The sequence below is a fragment of the Miniopterus natalensis genome, chromosome 11 (assembly GCF_054644295.1).
Source record: "Miniopterus natalensis isolate mMinNat1 chromosome 11, mMinNat1.hap1, whole genome shotgun sequence".
NCBI lineage: Eukaryota > Metazoa > Chordata > Mammalia > Chiroptera > Miniopteridae > Miniopterus > Miniopterus natalensis.
In genome coordinates this window covers 7,931,476-7,949,728 of record NC_142091.1, presented here as the reverse complement: position 1 = coordinate 7,949,728, position 18,253 = coordinate 7,931,476, and the positions used below count along the sequence as shown (strand labels likewise).

General features: G+C 42.2%; 1 protein-coding gene across 3 annotated transcripts in view; it reads right to left on the bottom strand.

Annotated features, from left to right (window-relative positions):
* Positions 1 to 18,253, bottom strand: part of SIK3 (SIK family kinase 3) — a 260,030-nt gene that overhangs the window by 25,096 nt on the left and 216,681 nt on the right. For 2 of the 3 annotated variants that reach the window (XM_087821520.1, XM_087821521.1), the window contains exons 7-15: positions 10,130 to 10,248; positions 9,468 to 9,578; positions 8,813 to 8,956; positions 8,066 to 8,143; positions 7,825 to 7,934; positions 6,351 to 6,504; positions 5,946 to 6,101; positions 2,703 to 2,773; positions 411 to 554 (exon numbers count right to left, since the gene is read on the bottom strand). In XM_087821520.1, the coding sequence (XP_087677646.1) occupies positions 411 to 554; positions 2,703 to 2,773; positions 5,946 to 6,101; positions 6,351 to 6,504; positions 7,825 to 7,934; positions 8,066 to 8,143; positions 8,813 to 8,956; positions 9,468 to 9,578; positions 10,130 to 10,248 (1,087 nt within the window). The remainder of the gene's footprint in view (positions 1 to 410; positions 555 to 2,702; positions 2,774 to 5,945; positions 6,102 to 6,350; positions 6,505 to 7,824; positions 7,935 to 8,065; positions 8,144 to 8,812; positions 8,957 to 9,467; positions 9,579 to 10,129; positions 10,249 to 18,253) is intronic. The other variant, XM_087821522.1, reaches the window with a different exon arrangement.

Here is an 18,253-nt window from a genome sequence, read left to right as displayed (position 1 = left end):
TCCTCTATATCCTGGCTCACTGTCCAATGGTAACATGGTAAGAAACGCTCATTCTTTTGAGGACAATGGGTTGTTAAAGGTCAAGTCTATTAATATGACTACAAATCCTCTTATTTCCAGTTGGCCCTCTGAAAGCTTCACCTTCTTGCAGGTTTCAAGTTCAATTTCATCTATGAGTCAACATCTAGAATCACGAGAATCAACTGCAGACAATAATCATGTCCATGAGGGAATGGGAAAGAAGAATTCCATATTGCTCTGTGCACTGCTTAGTGCAAGGAGCAGAGAAGATGGAAGTTCAGGATGCTACTTAAAGCCTCAATGCCAGTCACCATAACTGTTAAGACTAGCCAAAAGGGTGCCTGTCTGATGGACCTCAAGGAGCTCACATAGCTCATGTGGCTACTCACCGATGCTGATCAGGTACCAGGTGAGGGGGCCAGACCCGGGAACGGAAAGGCTGCTGTCCTAGCTGCCGTTGTAGGTCCGTTGGGATCTCGGCTGTAGGGTTGGTCATGGCCAGTGTATGTCTTTTGGACCTATTTGCCAAGTACCTGCAACAAGCAGGAGCACATTTCATAGTAAAAAAGACACTCAGGAATACTCCTCAGCAAGAAGCATTAGAAGTCAACCTAAAGCACTCAGAATGAAATAGTGCTGGAGCTCAAAAAGGGCTCCAAGCGAACAGATCCCTGACTGGATGGAAGTGAGACATGTCCAACCGGCCAACAAAAGCCGGCTCACAACTGAAGTGGCTGAACCATGGCCCTACGAGCCGCCATTGAAGAGAAGAGAGAGAGCAGATGCAGTTCACAGAGAAGAATGATTTCCTTATTTCATTCCATTCAACAGAAGAATTTTTTTCCCTGCTTATTAATTTTATTCTTCTTTTCCCCTCCAAATTTCAAAAAATGTAAGAGAAAATGAGTCCTAAGGATTTTTCCTAGAGATGAGCCAAGGGAGATACTAAGAAGGGCTCCACATATGTCTGATCCCTCTGGTCCCCAGGTTTTGAGACTATCCTCACTACAAGTTCAGAAAACATATCCTTTCATTCAGGGATAGTAAATTCAAAACTTCCCTTTCCCTTATACCCCTGGTTGTAACTCAGTCATCAGAGAAGACAAACTGATATTGTTCCCTGGGAATCAACATTCTCCAGAGGATAAAGAAATGAAATCACATGAAATGTTTAGAATTATTTTTTTGAGGAAAAAGGCAAGGCAAGAACACAGAAGTTTCAAACACTGAAGAGTTGATGAGCTGATGCCGTCCATCTGAAGACCTTTCAGATCTACCACTTGGTCAACACCACTGATAAGACATTGGTCCCCCTCATCTGGTTTCTCCTTTTCATTGCCTCGAAACCAATGGGCATTTCACCCTTTGTATGCTGGTCTGGAGAAGAAAAAACGTGGGGCTCGAGGAAGTAAAGTCCAAGACAAAGGAGATGAAGTGAAATACTGCTGTCTAATTAAAGTAGGGAGGCAGCTACGTCCCCTAATTTTTCTTCCTGACACCAGCGGGATCCACTTGCAACTTTACATTCTGTTATCAGCAAACTATAGAAACAACAGCATCAAGAGAAGAGAAAAAACCCACAATTGTTCTACTGCCTGAGCTGCAGAAGGAGCTGACCTGCCTGACTGACACCCCTGCTCTCTACTCTTCCTCCTGCATGAGACTAGCTTCTTTCAGAACAGCAGCTCTCAGACAGAGCTCCCAGGGAAGGGAGAGGGCTAGCCAGCAACCATCAGGGTCTTAGAAAGTGCTCTTGTTTCATTCGTAACTACTTTGCACATTTAAGCTAAAATAGTTAATAGACTATAGAGTAATTAGTGGTATGTAAAGTTGCAAGAGTAAGCCATTAGTGGTTTAATATCCATTTGATGAAGACATCCGAAGTTTCCCTAAGGGCCCATGAAAACCATTTTATTTCAACATCCCTCAAGGGAAAACACAGAATCTTCAAGAACACCTTTTTTCTTAGAAAATGCATGCTGGATTCTGGTCAAACCCCCTCCCAGGAAAGTAAGAATGACAACTCCCACAAGGAGGCATGCACGGAGCTGAGGACCATGGCTAATGGAACTGAGGTAAAATGAACCATACAGCACGCCTGATGGTCACTGGTTTTCTGTGAGTTAGGCATCACTTAACAGGGTTCTGCAAACCACAGATATTTACATCTGTCCCTGGCCCGAATCGCATACTCTTTTACAATCTCTGTCGGTACAAGGGGATGGAGAAGCACACAGCAAACAGTACAAGGGGTAGTCATTCTCCTGGAAAGGCAGAGTCCATGCCAGGGGCCCATGGCTGGGCTAGCTGGGATCACTGTCACCCCAAATCTCCAATTCCTGATCAGTGAACAGTCCTTGGCAGGTAGGAGCAGGCTTTGTGCCTTGTGCATACTATTAGAGCCGCAATATGAAGGCAGGGGACAAGGAAGGTAGGAGGAAGGACAGAAACAGTTCTTATGATTATTGCTGTCACTTAGGGAACTTCCGATGGCGCTATGCAAATGAAATTTTCTGGGTAGTTGTACCATGTGGGGAGGAACATGCCATCTGGCTTGAGCAAAGAGTCCACACAAATGTTGGGGCTGCACTGTACACCTCCTTTGGCAGAGGTGACCTTTCGTTGGTTGCAGGAAAGGCTGCCCAAGGACATTCAGCAAGCACTGCCAGATGCCACATTACCTCTGCACAGCTTCCTGATCTGGCTCCCCATCCGAGCTCTCCTCGTCCACAGGGGTAACTGCTGGCACTGCCTGACAGAGACAGAAAGGAAAGGCTCAAGTTGCTGCGGCTTCTGCAATAGCTTTTATTTTGGAAACTGCATGTGGGGCAGGTCTTTCTGTTAATTTTCTTATTTACAAAACTTTTCTTAGGACCTCTGGGCTACAAAGAATTTTCATGTACCTTTCTATTTTTCCATTTTTACCCTGTTCAGGTGATTTTAATTTGGATTTCTTCCTCTGATTCATCTTCATTCATTCATTTATTTATCCAACAAATAGCTGACTACCTACTATACTCCAGGACAAAATGTGAATTGACAGATGTAGTTCTGGCACTCATTTTACAGCCTAATGCAGGACAGAGACAAGTACACAATTTTAAAACAGCATGCTCACGTCCTCTATGGGCACTTGGGAATCGAGAAAGGCATCTTGGAGGAGGTGACACCTAACCTGAGACCTGAAAGATGAATAGGAGCTAGCCAAGCAAAGAGGGAAAGGGGTCACAAGCCTTTGAGGTTTCTAGGCTGAGAGAAAAAAGAAGGCCTGCAGGTACTTGAGAACCTGAAAATACAGTAAAAGCTTGTTTACCTGGACTGTCTAAGAAGCAACCTGTTTTGCATATTAATGTTATTTCCATAGTTTAGGTGTCTTTAACTCCAGACAGGCATGATGGTTTTTAAAAAGTGCATTTTAGTACATAACATAATTGTGTAGTTAAAATTCAATGTTTTTGTGTGTGTGTTTTTAATATCCTGACCTGGGGTTATGTTCTTAATGATTTGAGAGAGAGAGGAAGGGAGGAAGAGAGAGAAAAGAACATCAATCAATCATTTGCCTCCCATATGTGCCCTGATTAGGGACCAAACCCACAACCTAGGTATGTGCCCCGACTGGGAATCAATCCCGCAGCCTTTTGGTGCACAGGACGATGCTCCGACCAACTGAGCACACACTGCTGTGACTTTCCCCACTGCTTGTGGACTGGGGTACTATGTATTCTTGATAGCTATGCATATGGTGCACATAGACACCATGCTTTAGGCACTAGAGCAAAAACCATACCTCAACTACACAAAAGAGCATTTTATTAAATGGATGATTATAAACAAAAACAAAAAAATTTTTGGAATAATTCCATTGTTGAAATGTTTCTAGGGTTTCCAGATTCCTTACTATAATTCTCTAAGGCCTGGAGTAAACTGGATTGGACAGAAAGTAGCTATGCATGATGCAGGAGAGGAGTACTGTGTGAGTTATTAATGGCCTTGCATACTACCTTAAAAACTTTATATTGAGGAAGGGGCAGTGGTAGACCACTCAAGGATTTCAATCAGGGACATGATGTTATAAGGTTTATATTTTAGAAGCTAGTGTACTTTAGCTGCAGAGTGCAAAGTGTTGGTGGTAGGCCAGTTAGAAGGTCACTGTATTAATTTAGGCAAAGGATGACAGTGGCTTATGGAAGGGCAGTGAGGACGGACAGAAGAAAGATACTTACTTTATAGGCATTGGATAAATAATCTGACATGGGAAATAGGGAGAGGGAATTAAAGGTGAACCCCACGTTTCTAGCTTGTCTAACCTGGAGAATGACAGTGATCTTTACTATCACTCAGGAAGAGAGTTAGGCTTCATAGTTAGGCTGAGTTCATGTGGGGACATGCTGAATTAAACCTGTGGGTGCTTGTGGGGTAACCAACCAAACATGTGCACGGGGCAGTCCTGCATGTATATACATTTATATATACCCAGAAGAGCATACTGGACTGCAGAATCACCTGGTAACTGAAATTATGGGAGCGGACAAGGTCACCTAGACTGTGTATATAAAAAGAGATGGAAATAGGGCCTAAGATAAAACTCTGGGTTTCACCAACTTCAAGGAACAAGCAGAAAGGGAACCTGAAAAGAACAAAAGAAAATATTTCAAAGAGAATGGTCAACAGTGAGTAATACAGTTGGGAGGTCCAAAAAGACAAAAGTTAAAAATGTCCATTGGGCCCAGCTGGACTGGCTCAGTGGTTGAGCATCAACCTATGAACCAGGAGGTCACAGTTTGATTCCCAGTCAGGGTCCACGCCCGGGCTGCGGGCTCGATCCCTTTCGCTCCCTTTCCCTTCCTCTCTCTGAAATCTCTCTCTCTCTCTCTCTCTCTATATATATATATATTTTTTTTTTTTAATGTCCACCGGATTTATCAGCAAAAGCTTGTTACTGATCTTGGCAAAAACAGCTACAGTGGGCAGCATAAGTCACTCTGCCTCCCATAAAGCTGTTCCTGATCCACATAACCTGCACTGATCTTTCTCTTTCCTGAATGCTTCTGCCACCTACTAGTGTATGGTATTCACTCTGGCACTTAATCACATCTGGTCTTTCACTATTATTCTAATACTTCACATATTATAAGTTTAGTGAGGCCAAGAACTATAACTTTTTCCCTTTCCTGACAGCATACCTTCAGTGTTACTGAAGGTATGGCCTGTGGACCTTGACAATCCACATGCTGTTGTGGTACTAATCCATGATAAGCTAAGTACAGAGTAAGATTTAAATATCTTAAAACATAGAAAGTAAGATTTTAAAGAGCTATGGATATAATTACTACCCAATCTTATTGTACTATGAGATTGAATGAACAAATGAGTAAATGAATTTACCTATGACAGGAAAATAACCGGAAATAAACAGAGCCCGGGGCGAGGGGTGGGGGTAACAATCTTTGAATGTAACCACCACATAAAAAAGATGGGATTAAGAGACATTAACTGACTAGGTTAGAACTTGTAAAAGCCGCCCAGCCGGGCGTGGCTCAGTGGTTAAGCGTGGACCTAGGATCCAGGCCATCAGGGTTCGATTCCCAGTCGGGGCACATGCCCGGGTTGCGGGCTGCAGCCGATCAATGACTCTCTCATCATTGATGTTTCTGTCTCTCCCTCTCCTTTCCTCTCTCTGAAATCAATAAAGATATATTTTTTTAAAAAAGAAAAAAGAAAAAAAAAAGAAAAGAAGTTAGCCAAAAACTAAGACTGGAAAATTCTACTAGTCTGAAGAAAATGGGATTACATGGAGCACCATAAGTTTAGAGAAAGAGGAAATTCAGACATTTAGTTTGGAGATCCTATTTTCCCAACCCTATGCCCACAACCTCTTTATCAAAAGCCTCTGAAAGTAAGCTGGGCTCTGCGCTGCTACTCACTGGTGTCATGGTGACAAGTGGGGAGGGTCCCCGTGGGCGCTTCAGCAGCTGCTGGGCATGTAGTTGGATGTTGGCTCCTCCATCTGATGCCCTCCGGCCAAGGGGACCCATTCCATTTAGCAGCTGTAGTGGGGGTGGCTGTAACAGGGACTGCTCCTGTTGGGAGTGGAGTGGAAAGGACAGATCGATGAGGCAGGGGGGAGAGGAGGAGAGAAAACAGTAGTATCTGATCGACTGACATTAAGGGATCTTTGGTTGTGACAGAGACTAGAGAAATCTTCCCTCGCACCCAGAAATCATCCTTCTCCACAAAGACACCCTTATATCCTGGGGAAAGTCTCTCAGTCTCTCAAAGGAAGCTGAAATGTGTTTCTTCTGGGCAAGTCCTCTCCCATATCCAGGTACCTTGTACTCAAGCTGCCCAGTTGGCTGCAAATTTTGCATGGGCAACGGGTTGTGCATGAAGTTCATGTTAGGGGCCACCTGTAGGAATGGAGCCTGTGGACTGACTCCAGCAAAGCCGGGTAGGAGCTTCTGCAGATCATCCATAACTTCCATGCTGAAAGAAACAGGGTGACAGAGAAGTCCAGTTCACAGTCTTACTCAGAAGTGCTATATCCTAAAACTGATGGAACTGGTAAGTACAACTTATGTTTTATGTTTACCTTCCTCCTAAATTTGTATTTCTAAGATCCCAAAGCCTAGTGTGTGGAACCTGGACCTCTGCACTATACTATTTGGAACTGGGGACTGCTATTCTTTACTGACCACTCACGTGAAACCGAAAGCTCTGAGCCAGGAGGAAACACTGGCACTAGTCCACCTCGGGGCTGCAAAGTTTAGAGGTGAACAGCAAGTCTCTGGAGGACACAGGCCACCCACTAAAACCATGGTCACTGGAAGTAGCAACTGAGTCACCAGGGAAAGAAGGCAATTCCTCCCGTCAGTGCCGACAGGACAGGTGAGCAGGGCATGTGCAGGGCTGTTAGGCCCTTGCAGCAGGATCTACAGCATACTTTAAAATCAAAGGTCTTCGCACTAGCAGAGCAACACTGGGGACACAGTCTTTGGAACCAGGATGTTCTCCTTTGGCCTGTTTGAACATAGGCCAAGAATGGGAGACATAAAGCAAGCAAATCAGCAGGCCTGGGGATGTTTTTCTGGAAATCACTCAGAGAAAAGAAGTATTTATAAAAAAAAGTAGCTTTGCCCCTAGCTGAACTCTCAAGAGAACTCTTGATACAACCTTCTCTTATCCAGTCAGGAAAGGAAATATCCAGAAAAGATGTAAGGGTTTTTTTAATGTTGAGAGTCTTCAAATGCAGAACAAAAGGAGAGAGGCGGCCTTTAGGACATCTCCCCGGTGTGAGAACATCAGGAACATACTGAAGGACTATTTTGGGAAAACACTTTGGGAAACTGGTACATATTCAGCGTGCTTTTCTATTCTTTTTTACGTAATTTAATTTGTGACACACATATATCACACCATGCCCTTTGTCCTCACTTCCCAGATGAGTCTTGCGTTAGAACTTGTAGCAAACATCTCTTGAAGCTGTAAAGTCAGATGAACTTCCAGGGGCACTTCCACATGGCTCGGGTCAGAAGACTCAATCTTCGTGAGCACAGAGCCTACCATACTCTTCAACCCAACTGTTGTGACTATTGGTGTGATGGTGGCTACTGGCCCACCATTTGCTAGGGACAGCTCTGTAATATTTTTAGCAAATTAAATCTGGTCTACTGGGGACCCTGAACTGGCTGGATTAGACTTGATCTGGGACATACAATGAAGTAGGAAAAAGGCACCATAGGAACTCACAGTCTGGTGGGAATTCTTTGCCCTGGTGTTAATTAGGGCCGTGGGCCAGATACTCACCGGGGGTCAGCCACACCCACTGTGTGCCTCCTCATTGACAAATAGCGAACCAGTGCTTCGGGGGAAGGCTCTTCACCCTCATCGCTGTCCAAGTTCACTGTCCCATCCGGCTGAGGTAAAGGAAGACACAATTGAATTAGAAACCAGAATTAGAAATAAAAGGAAGGAAAGGAAGCAAGACTATGGGAAAGAAAGTAAATAAAGTGGTTTCAGCTGACAACTATCAGACACTGCTACTTGCCTCCACAATTTGGTTCTCTGGGTTGATCAGCTGCACCTGTGGAACACTGATGTTCATAGCAGTACCAGCCTGTTCTGCCTGGAAAGTACATACAGATACACATATACCTTAAACACTAGAGGGAAATGATAGTCTTTCAAAGTATTTTTTTTTTTAATCCTCACCTGAGGATATGGTTTTATGGATTTTAGAGACAGAGGAATGGAGAAAGAGAGACAGACATATCGATGTGAGAGAGAAACATCGATTGGTTGCCTCCCATATGTGCCCAAGACTGGGGATCGAACCCACAACCTAGGTATGTGCCCCAACTGGGAATCGAACCCACAACCTTTTGGTGTATGGGACAATGCTCCAACCAACTGAGGCATCTGGCCAGGGCTCAAAGTATTCTTGATTGCCAAAGTCTATGTTTCTACCTCTGACTCTGATTCCTCTGCCCTTAGAAGCTACACTGAGAAAGCGTTTTTTTTTTAGAGACAATAGTCTCAATGATTTGCTGCTTCTTAAAAAAATCAACTGCAACTATTGTCCATCCTGAGTACTCGAATACCCTTCCATTCTCTCTAAGAAATGTTCAGATATTTGCTTCATCTCTGACAAAAGACGAGATGGCAGACAGATGGGGCAGAGGTAAGAACAAGAAAATCTGTTGGCCTGAGAACTTGCGAGCAGGGGCTCACCACCTGTACTCCCCCTCCCTCCATGTTACTTGTCCTGAATCAGGTCACGGGAGTCACTGCCCACCTGGATGTTGACTGGGGCCTGAAAGGCCACGGCTCGGGGCATGCTGGGAGGTACTCCGACACGCAGCGTTTTATGTCTCTTATGTCGATCACACAGCAGACTGTAGATTGCACTATAGTGATCATAGGCATCTGATTTTAATGACTACCAAGAGAGAAAGGAAAAAAGTAATGGTGCAATGGCATGTCAATGACCAAACTCTTTCAATAGTGACATACAAGACCACAGCACTTTCCTTCCAAGGCCTAGAGGGGGGCAGAGGAAGAGCAGGAGGAAAACAAAGACCCACGTTGCTGAGAGTTGCCAGAGTGGAGGGAGGTGGGGGCTGGGTGAAAAAGGAGACGGGATTGAGAAGTACATATTGCTGGCTATAAAACAGTCGCAGGGATGTAAAGTACAGTACAGGGAATATGGTCAATAATATTGTAATAACTATGTATAGTGCCAGGTGGGCACTAGACTTATTGGGTTAATCACTTCATAAGTTATACAAATGTCTAATCTCCATGTTGTACACCTGACACTAAAATAATATTGTATGTCAGCTATAATTGGAAAGTTATTTAAATAAAAAAGATCCAAGTTCCCAGCAAGGAGAAAAAAATGGAAAAAAAGCAGGACATTGTTCTCCATTCCTTTCAAAGTTTAGAGATACCTGTAGTATCTGCTCTTTGTCCAGTCCCATGTCCTCCATGGCCAAAAGGACATCCTCATTCAGAGGGTCTGTCTGTCTTTCTTTTTTTAGTTGTCGGCATTCAGCTATTAACTGTAACCAAAAAAAAAAGGTAAGCTATCAATTAGCCAGGCTAAGACAACATCACACACATATGCATGCCATCACACATCAAGCCGTTTCATGCCCCTAGCTTGGGATATTTTTGGCCTCAGACAAAGCCCAAGCAACAAAGCTCCAAGTACTTGGCTGTGAGCAGACAAGATTCCCATTTTCCTGAGCGACTTTGGGTTACCTGGGGTGGCCATAAGGGTTTAAATAAAGGTGTGCTATAGGAGCAGTTGAACTAAGCACACTATGAGAGGAAGGAGACATCCCCAAGGTGGGTAAGCTGCAGAATTGTGGGCTGTACTGTCTCAAAAGCCAAGAAGAGACTGTGGTTTGGGGACAAGTAGCAGGGAACTGGCATCACAATTCTCCAACAACTGCTGACATAAAATTCCTACTTTCACTCCTTGCTTGAGTTTACATAATAGTTTGTTCCCAGTGCCACCTTTTCATGTCCTGGCCTGATCACAATCTCATGTGAAAGAGATTCCAGTAGTTCTGAGAAGAGTTGCCTATGGCAAGTGGTGCTTGCTCACCCTGTCAAAGTTGGGATCGCTGTCCCCTAACTTCATCCACTTGTGCTTGCAGATCTGCTCCATTGAGAGGCGCTTATTCGGGTCCAATACCAGCATGTGGCGGATCAAGTGCTCACATTCTGCAACAGACAAACAGCCTGCCTTTACTCAGGGAGGGAGGCATGGTGAATCTAGTGAGGCATGGTGAGCAGGGAGATTTTGAAGCTCGTTGCTTTTAATTTGTCTCTTGCTCCTTGATCCTTACCTATGCCATTGCTTACGCCAGAAGGGACTGGGCAAAGGCAGAAAGAGGTGGAGAAAAGAGAAATTCATTCAAATCTGATAGTCTGGTTAATGCCTTCACTAAAAGTCTGATTAGAAAAAGTCTGGGGATAATACATAGATTTCATTTATTTATATTATTTATGGCTCCATTTAACACAATTGATGATAAGCTGAATGTCCTCAAAAGAGATTCAGTATCTTATAAGGTCCTCAAAATAATGAATTCTTTTCTCCTATATGTATTACTATGTGCACGCTAACGCTTTTAGCTTTCGGTGAGCAAAAGCTCTCATCAAAACTCAGGAAATTAAACTTTCTAATGGTTCAAGGTTGGGGAAAAGAGAAACAGGCACAAGATGTTTCCCTACTATACACTAGGACTCTCTGATCACCTTATTTAGAGTTTTCTCAATGTTTAAACATGCACAGGAACAGAGAGATGGACTCTGAGCTACAGGTGCGTATCAGTAAGCACTTCCCTCTGGGAGCTCACACTACGTAACATATTGCTGATAGGACAGTGGATTAAAAATCAAGAAGCTTCTGTTTGGATTTCAAAACCACCCTCTAAGTTTTCTCATTTGTAGGTTGGGGGTGTTGAAGATGATGGGGGTACAAGTAGTGCCTGAGATAAAAGTGGTGGAGATGAGGGTTAAAATGGCATTAACAGCCCTGGGCGGTGTGGGCCAGTGGTTAGCGCGCCCACCAAAGGGCCTCAGGGCCGCTCCCCGGCCCAGGCCGGGATCGTGCAGGAGGCAACCAGTTGACCTTTCTCTCTCACATTGACGTTTCTCTCTCTCCCCCTCCCTCCCTCCCTCCTACTCTCTCTGAAAAGCAATGGAAAAATATCCTCAGCTGAAGATAAACAACAACAAAAAAGTGTTAACGCTCTTCTGAGCACTTAACAATTATGATTATCTTATTTAATCCTGTTAGCAATCCTAGGAGGAAGGTACTAGGATTCCCATTTCAGAGATGGTAAGAATTAGGTACAGAAAAGTTAAGAAACTTGTCCAAGGTCACATGGTAAGTCAGACTTCAAACCATACTACCTCTGTACCGCACAGAGCTGAGGGCAGGATCCAAACTCCTGAGCCATTCTTTCAACATCTTCATCCAAGACACCATCATCTCTCACTGAGACTATTGCGAAAGTCTCCTATATGGTTTTCCTGCTTCCACTCATGATCCATAGAAGCAAAGGGGCTATTTCTAAAACATAAATCTGAGCCTATTACTGCCTTCCCTACGATTCTCTAAACTCTTCCCATAACCCTCAGAATAAACTCCAAAATCCCGGGCCTACAGTCTCGAGCCTCCGTCTCTGACCTCATCTCCTAGCCTGTGCACACACTCCCACCGAAGTCCTTTGCACTTGATGTTTCCTTTAGTTGCAGTGGCTGCTCCTCTGACCTTCACATGGTTGGCTCCTTGTCATTTCGATAAAAGCTTAAATGTCATTTCCTTAGAAAGCTCTTCCCTGGCCACCTAAACTAGGCCTCCAGTCACTCTCTATTACATCCACTAGTAGTCTTCACACTAATGACTTGTGAAATCATCTTATTTATTTGTTTACTTGCCTAACTCCCCCACCACAACATAATATGGTCCATGTCTTCCCTACTGCTGTTTCCAGAATCAAGTCTCTAATACCAAAGATGATTATTACACCTATATGAGCTGAAAACATAGCTACTGAATATATGGACAAATAAAAATTTATTAAATATTTACTCTAACCAAACAAGATTGTATTTGTGAAAATGCTTTTTGAAACTGTAAAATTCTATTAAGACATAGGCTTAAAATTTTTCTGTTTCTATTTCATTACAGCTGTCCTGAAAACAAAATTGGCCAGTGATACTAACAACAATCAATTATTGCTAAGTTTAAAAGACTTTTTATATACAAAGCACTGTGATTACCAACTTTATTTCATTCAATCTTCATAGCAACTTTAAATTACATACTATTATCAGCACCATTTAGAAAAGAAGAAGAAATAAGTTAACAAACTCAGCACTTCAAAGTAACGGCACAGCTGGGACTCAAAGCTACTCCTGACTACCCTGTTATACGTCTTCACATGGACATAAATTCTGCTTGTCTATTTTTCCAGAGTGAATTCAACTCTGCAATCCTACAATTTCTGTAACATTTGGCAAATACTATTCTATATCACTGTCCTGAAAGGAATACTATGGGTAGTTAAGGCAAATTACTCTTAATTAACTTATTCTAACTTAGAAAATACAACAAAGTCCCTATATTAAAATGATTTTAGCAGGCATTAATTTGTTCTAGTTTTGTGACTAAAAGTATATTCAAATGCAGTGTAGATTCTAAAGCCTGAAGTCCCTATATCCCTAAAAAATAGAGGAAATGATATCTACAGCATTAAACTTCTATTAAAATTATGTTTCCAGAGTAGCTAGAATAGAACCCACAATTGTAGCATCTGAATAAATTATAAATGTCATCAACACACACCTTTATCGTCTGTAATTACCTAAGGAAAAAAATGTTCTTAATTTAGAAAGTTACTAAAGCTAAAGACCCCTGTGTAGAAGGCCTGGGCCTGATTCCAAAGACGTGAAATTGTTGTTTGGACCTCTAGATGGCACTCTTCTGTTTTCTTTTGGTTTCCATGTAGCATTTAGGGCATAAAAGGTCACCACATTGGTCCTGATTCAATGACCAAGGCAGAATGACATTCAGATATAGGTTTGATTTAAAACAGAGATTTTAAATGACAATTTCCTTAAATACAAAATAAATCAACACCACCATAGTATGTCCTGATTAGAAGACATATCTAGATCAATTGCAGGATCTTGAAACCTCTATCTAGTCATCTGTACCCATTTTTTTTAATCTCAGATGCCTTGAAAAATCCCCAGAAAAATGCAAACAAGAATTTATACACAAAAATGTGCACATAACTTTAGGCTGTTCAGGGAGCCAAGGAAGCATGACACAGATTCACCAGGTGTTTACGAGTCCCAGGTTAAGAATTCCGGGTTACAGCGGCAATACCTAAAAACAACCACTTTTACCTCGTATGCTCTACATAATATCCAGCATGCAAAGGGACAGAAAACTAGCCCCTTTCTTATGTTGCACAGATGGTAAAAAACGACAACATGCAGAAAGCCAGAGCATTTATTAGCATCACTCTTACTTCCTAAATGTCATATATATAGCTCATGAGATTAAATTCAAACTAGACTTGAATGCACAATTCTACATAAGATATGGAAAGAGAGAGAAAACAAAGGGAATGAAATGCTCTCAAACCTAACAGAAGAAATCACACTCAAGTCAGTTAAAATGAATAGAGAGAAGATGGGGCTTCAGCCCAACTCTTCCAGATGCCAAGAAGTACACTATTTTAATTCAGAATGGCTCTACCACTTGTTCCCACCGGAAAGGCAGGGCCTTTGATATGAATAAAACTGAAGCACTCTGGGCAATGCAGGAACATGCTGCTCAGCTTATGGCTTCCAGAGGGGCAGCTTTCCTCCAGAGCTACTTTCACTTGTTTTGCCTGAGATGTCTTGGTTCTCCCGGTGAAAATCACCGTGGGCCCTGAAAGCTAATCCTCCTACAGTGCGTGAACTAGAGGATGCACAGCTCAGGCCCGGCCCTGTGGTGCTCACAGGCATCTGGATGACTGTGGAGAGCAAGCTGTGGTGTGGGCGGGGTCCTAAAGTGGGAGTGAAGAAGGCCAGGTCTTTAACATCTTGATAATAAACAACTCTCTCTAAGAGACTGAAAGTGTTTAGACTGAGAGGGTGAAAAATAAAGGATGGGGAAAGGGAATTAAAAACTAACTTCAAATTATCCGAAGACACAAGTTCTATCTCCAGTTTCCAGGCTAGAAAAAGAAGAATAACTTAAGAAAGAATCCCGACTAAAACTTAAAAACATGCCCCTTGAAGAAAGGTCAAAGGCATGAGGCTGGTTTAGCTTGGAGAAGAGGTGCAGGCAGGAAGGGGCATACTGATTATTCAAGTATCTGGAGGAGTTTCATAAAACAAAGTTAATTTATACTGTGCTGCTGCTCCAGGGGCCTGAACTTGGAGTCATTAGGAAGCATCAAATTCAACTTAGGAAAAATCTTCCCCAAATATTAGAGTTGATCCAAACTTCTAGGCCTAAGGATCTGATCAGGGCCTCTTGAGGAAGGACAGGGGGTGTCAAGTGGGCAGGGCCACACCTGAAGCACAGCCAATTCCATCCGTTTCATAGATTAGTGTTCTGAGTAAGGTTTCACGTGAAAAACTGAGTCCAGAAACAAGTGGATAGAATGAACTTCTTGGTCCCCCCTCCAACTCTATAATAAACCGTATTAAGAGGGAATGGTTTGTCCTGTGAAATAATACACTTATTATCACTAGAAATGTTTAATTAGAGGCTACCATTTGTCACTAGAAGGACTTACAGCATTAGGTGTGAGGAGAACTGGGAGTCCTTCAGGGATGGTGACTGTTTCACTGAGCTGTACATCCCCAGAGCCTGCTCTGACACCTGGTAGCTAACAGGCCCTCAATAATGCAGGTGAAGGAATACTGGACTGGATGACTGCTACAGTTCCTTCAAACAACTTCAATAGTCAGAGTCTAAGAACCCGCATTGAATAAGCATTCTCCATGCTTCAAGCTAGGAAAACAAGACGACTATCATTTTACAGAGGGCTGAGATGTGGCAATGTTTTAGGACAAAAGCCTGGATCGGATGATTTCCAAGGCTTTAGAACTCTTTGTCTCGCACAGGAGGTACTTCCTGACCAGTTCTGAGGCTGGAGAGCATAATGTGTAAATCAGATGACCACTTGAGACATTTGCATGTGCGCATTGCTATAGCATCAAGGTTATGACGTAACAAACCAAGGCTTTCGCAGGTACTCTCCATAAATCCTGTGGATTTAACTAAAAGTGTTAATAGATCTTTAGCATGCTAAGAGAGTAAGAGTGAAAGACACATAGGAGAGAGTAAAAAGCAACACAGGGAAGGAGGGAAGGAGATTAAAAGAATGGTTCTTCAAATATATTATTTAATAATAACTACTAGTATTTATTGAGCACGTATATGCTAGACAGAGTGCTAAACTTTTTAAAAAAAATTTTTAAATTGGTTTTTGAAGGGGGAGGGGAGGGGAAAGGGGAGGGGGGCGGAGACATGGACCCGCTGCCTCCTGCGCGCTCCCTACCAGGAAGAGCGCGAAACCTAGGCATGTGCCCTGACCTGGAACTGAACTGGTGGCCATTCAATGCGCGGGCCGATGGCCAATCAACTGACCCACACCGACCAGGGCAGAGTGATAAATGTTTTAAGTTCCGTTAATTTAAGCATTTATTTCAGACAACTCCTATAACTTATTACATCAATTTTATAGAAAAATAAATTAAAAATCAGAGAAGTGAAGAAACTTGACCAGGATATAAATTCTGGTCAGTCTTACTCCAAAGCCAGAATTCTTAAGCCATACAGTACCTAAAATAAATTAATTATTGATGTTTTAAGTAGTAGCCAGTATACCTTAATAAAAACAAATTAAATCAACTTCATTCCCTTTCTGACAGATCAAATGTCACGTAATCCCCACAGGTTTCATCATGATAGAGTCACCTACCTATAAGCCAAATTAATAAAAAGTGGGCTACATAAATTCATGGCCAGAAGACCATGAACCTGCTGGAAAGGCCATTAAGGGAGGGTGACAAGTTGGACTAAGATGAACTGAGCAGGCAGGCGCACAATGCTAAGGGCTAAATGCCCTCCAGAAGAGAGGACTCTGTTGAGTACTCAGCTTGTTGCATGGTACGGAAGACTGAGCTGGAAGGCTGGAAACAACAGGCTTCCCCAAGCAAGGAGTCACAGACAAGGAGAAGGGATGAGCGAAAACTTAAGGAACTGCATCTGAAGGCTGATCCTATAATGGAGGGAATGCCAACTGTCCCTTAAACCCTCATGTGACACCCAAGTATGGGACATAGCAAAGCAGTCATTTTCAGCTCTGTGGGCAGAGGAGTGGTCTGAAAGAAGCTGAGTCACAGATTCTTTCTGACCACATAGAACTGCTGGGGAAACAGAAGACATCTGTGGCCCGGAGACATGGGAAGAATGCAGGGAAGGAGCAATCATCCAGGAAATGCGTGCTCCTTACAGGTGCTTGGAGGAAGGGTGTGGTCTGGTTTCCTGTGTACTCATTGTAATACTAGGTGTTCAAAGGTAATTCCAAAGCACTTAGCCCAAGAGTTGTTTATTTTCAATATTTTTAACAAGCTTCTTAATAATGTTTAATTCTCCAGAGCAATTCAAACTTCAAAGGACTTTTCTCAAATCTCAAAATCCAAAAAGGAAACAAAACTAAATTGGTTATTAAATCTCTAAAACATGTTTCCCTGGAAAATGAATATTTTTTAAAAAAAGTTAAATGGCACTAAAGTCTTAAGCTTCACAAAACAAGGATATTGTGTGATAAACTGCCTGAATCTGTTATCCATTCATTTTGTCCAGCTCAGGCACCAGTCTGGAGAGAACTGATGCTAGTACAGCAGACTCACAGAACAAGACTGACACATGGTCTGCAACAGCCGTCTCCGGGCCGAGCAACACAGCTTTGGTAAGAGTCTACACCCTCACTTTGTATGTGGACTTACAGATGTCTGTGATCCAGAGTTCCTCTTTAATGCTATCTGCCTTTTCCAAAAAGAAAAACGATGCACAAAACATGCTGTTTTTCTTAATGAAAAGAACATAAAGTCTGTCATAACAGTCTGATCCTGTCATACCATGGTTAACACAGTGTGACTATCTTGCTATGTCATGATCCCTATATAAACAATTAAAAAGTAAATCATTAAAAAAGCATAGGTATTTCTGCCAAAATATCTTCTTTTGGTAGGAAGTTGGCCAGAGTTAGAATCCTCACTCTGCTGTGAACTAAGCCCTTGAAATGACATTTTTAATATGCCCAAGGAAACCCTGTCATTGTCAGCTGTCTGCTGAGGTCAAACCTATTTTACATAGTGAATATTTTAAAATCTAAACAATGAAGACAAATGGTATTGAAATAAGACATTTCAATGTATAAATAACATACACTGAATGTGCTATCCTATAGATGAATTCAGAGATTGCATAAATGTTAAATACAAAAATATACAAGATATCATTGTTGTTGCAATGAAATTTTGTTATATTGGATATTGTTAGAACAATGGTGCTATAGGGATTGGAAGATTTGTGCTCTATAAATTAAATTTTGATATATTACCGTCACAATAGAACTATATAAGCATTTCTAACTTGCAAGTTAAGGGACTTTATTTGCAGTAATAGTCAACACTACAGCTTTACCCAAACAAAAAAAATATATAATACTGGAATTAGCCGTAACGGAACTTAACCTATAATAGTGCTGGTTCTAGTGAGATTGGACTCATAAAATAAGCACTGAGATCAGTTCTTCTAATGCAATGGCACTGAGGAATAAAATGCCTCATTTTGAAACCATTTGCTTTTAGTTCTTCTGGTGAAAGAAAAATAAATGGGAGTTCTGGGACTGAAATACTCAGTAAAATTTCTAGAAGGATAACGGGACAGCAAGAGATCAGACAAGAACGTGGAAAATTCTTGATTTAAATTCAAATCCCAACACCAATGTTTCCTGCAAATTATTATCAGAATGTTCTGGTAGAAATAAAGTTCTTTATAACTATATCCTGTGAGGCACTTTCTGTGGCTGAACACAGAGGCCAAAGGGAGATGGCTTGGGACAATTTAGCAAATAGAGGGAGCTGGTAAGAAAAGCTTCTATTAGGAATCAGTAAACAGGCTAAGAGGCTTTCTCTT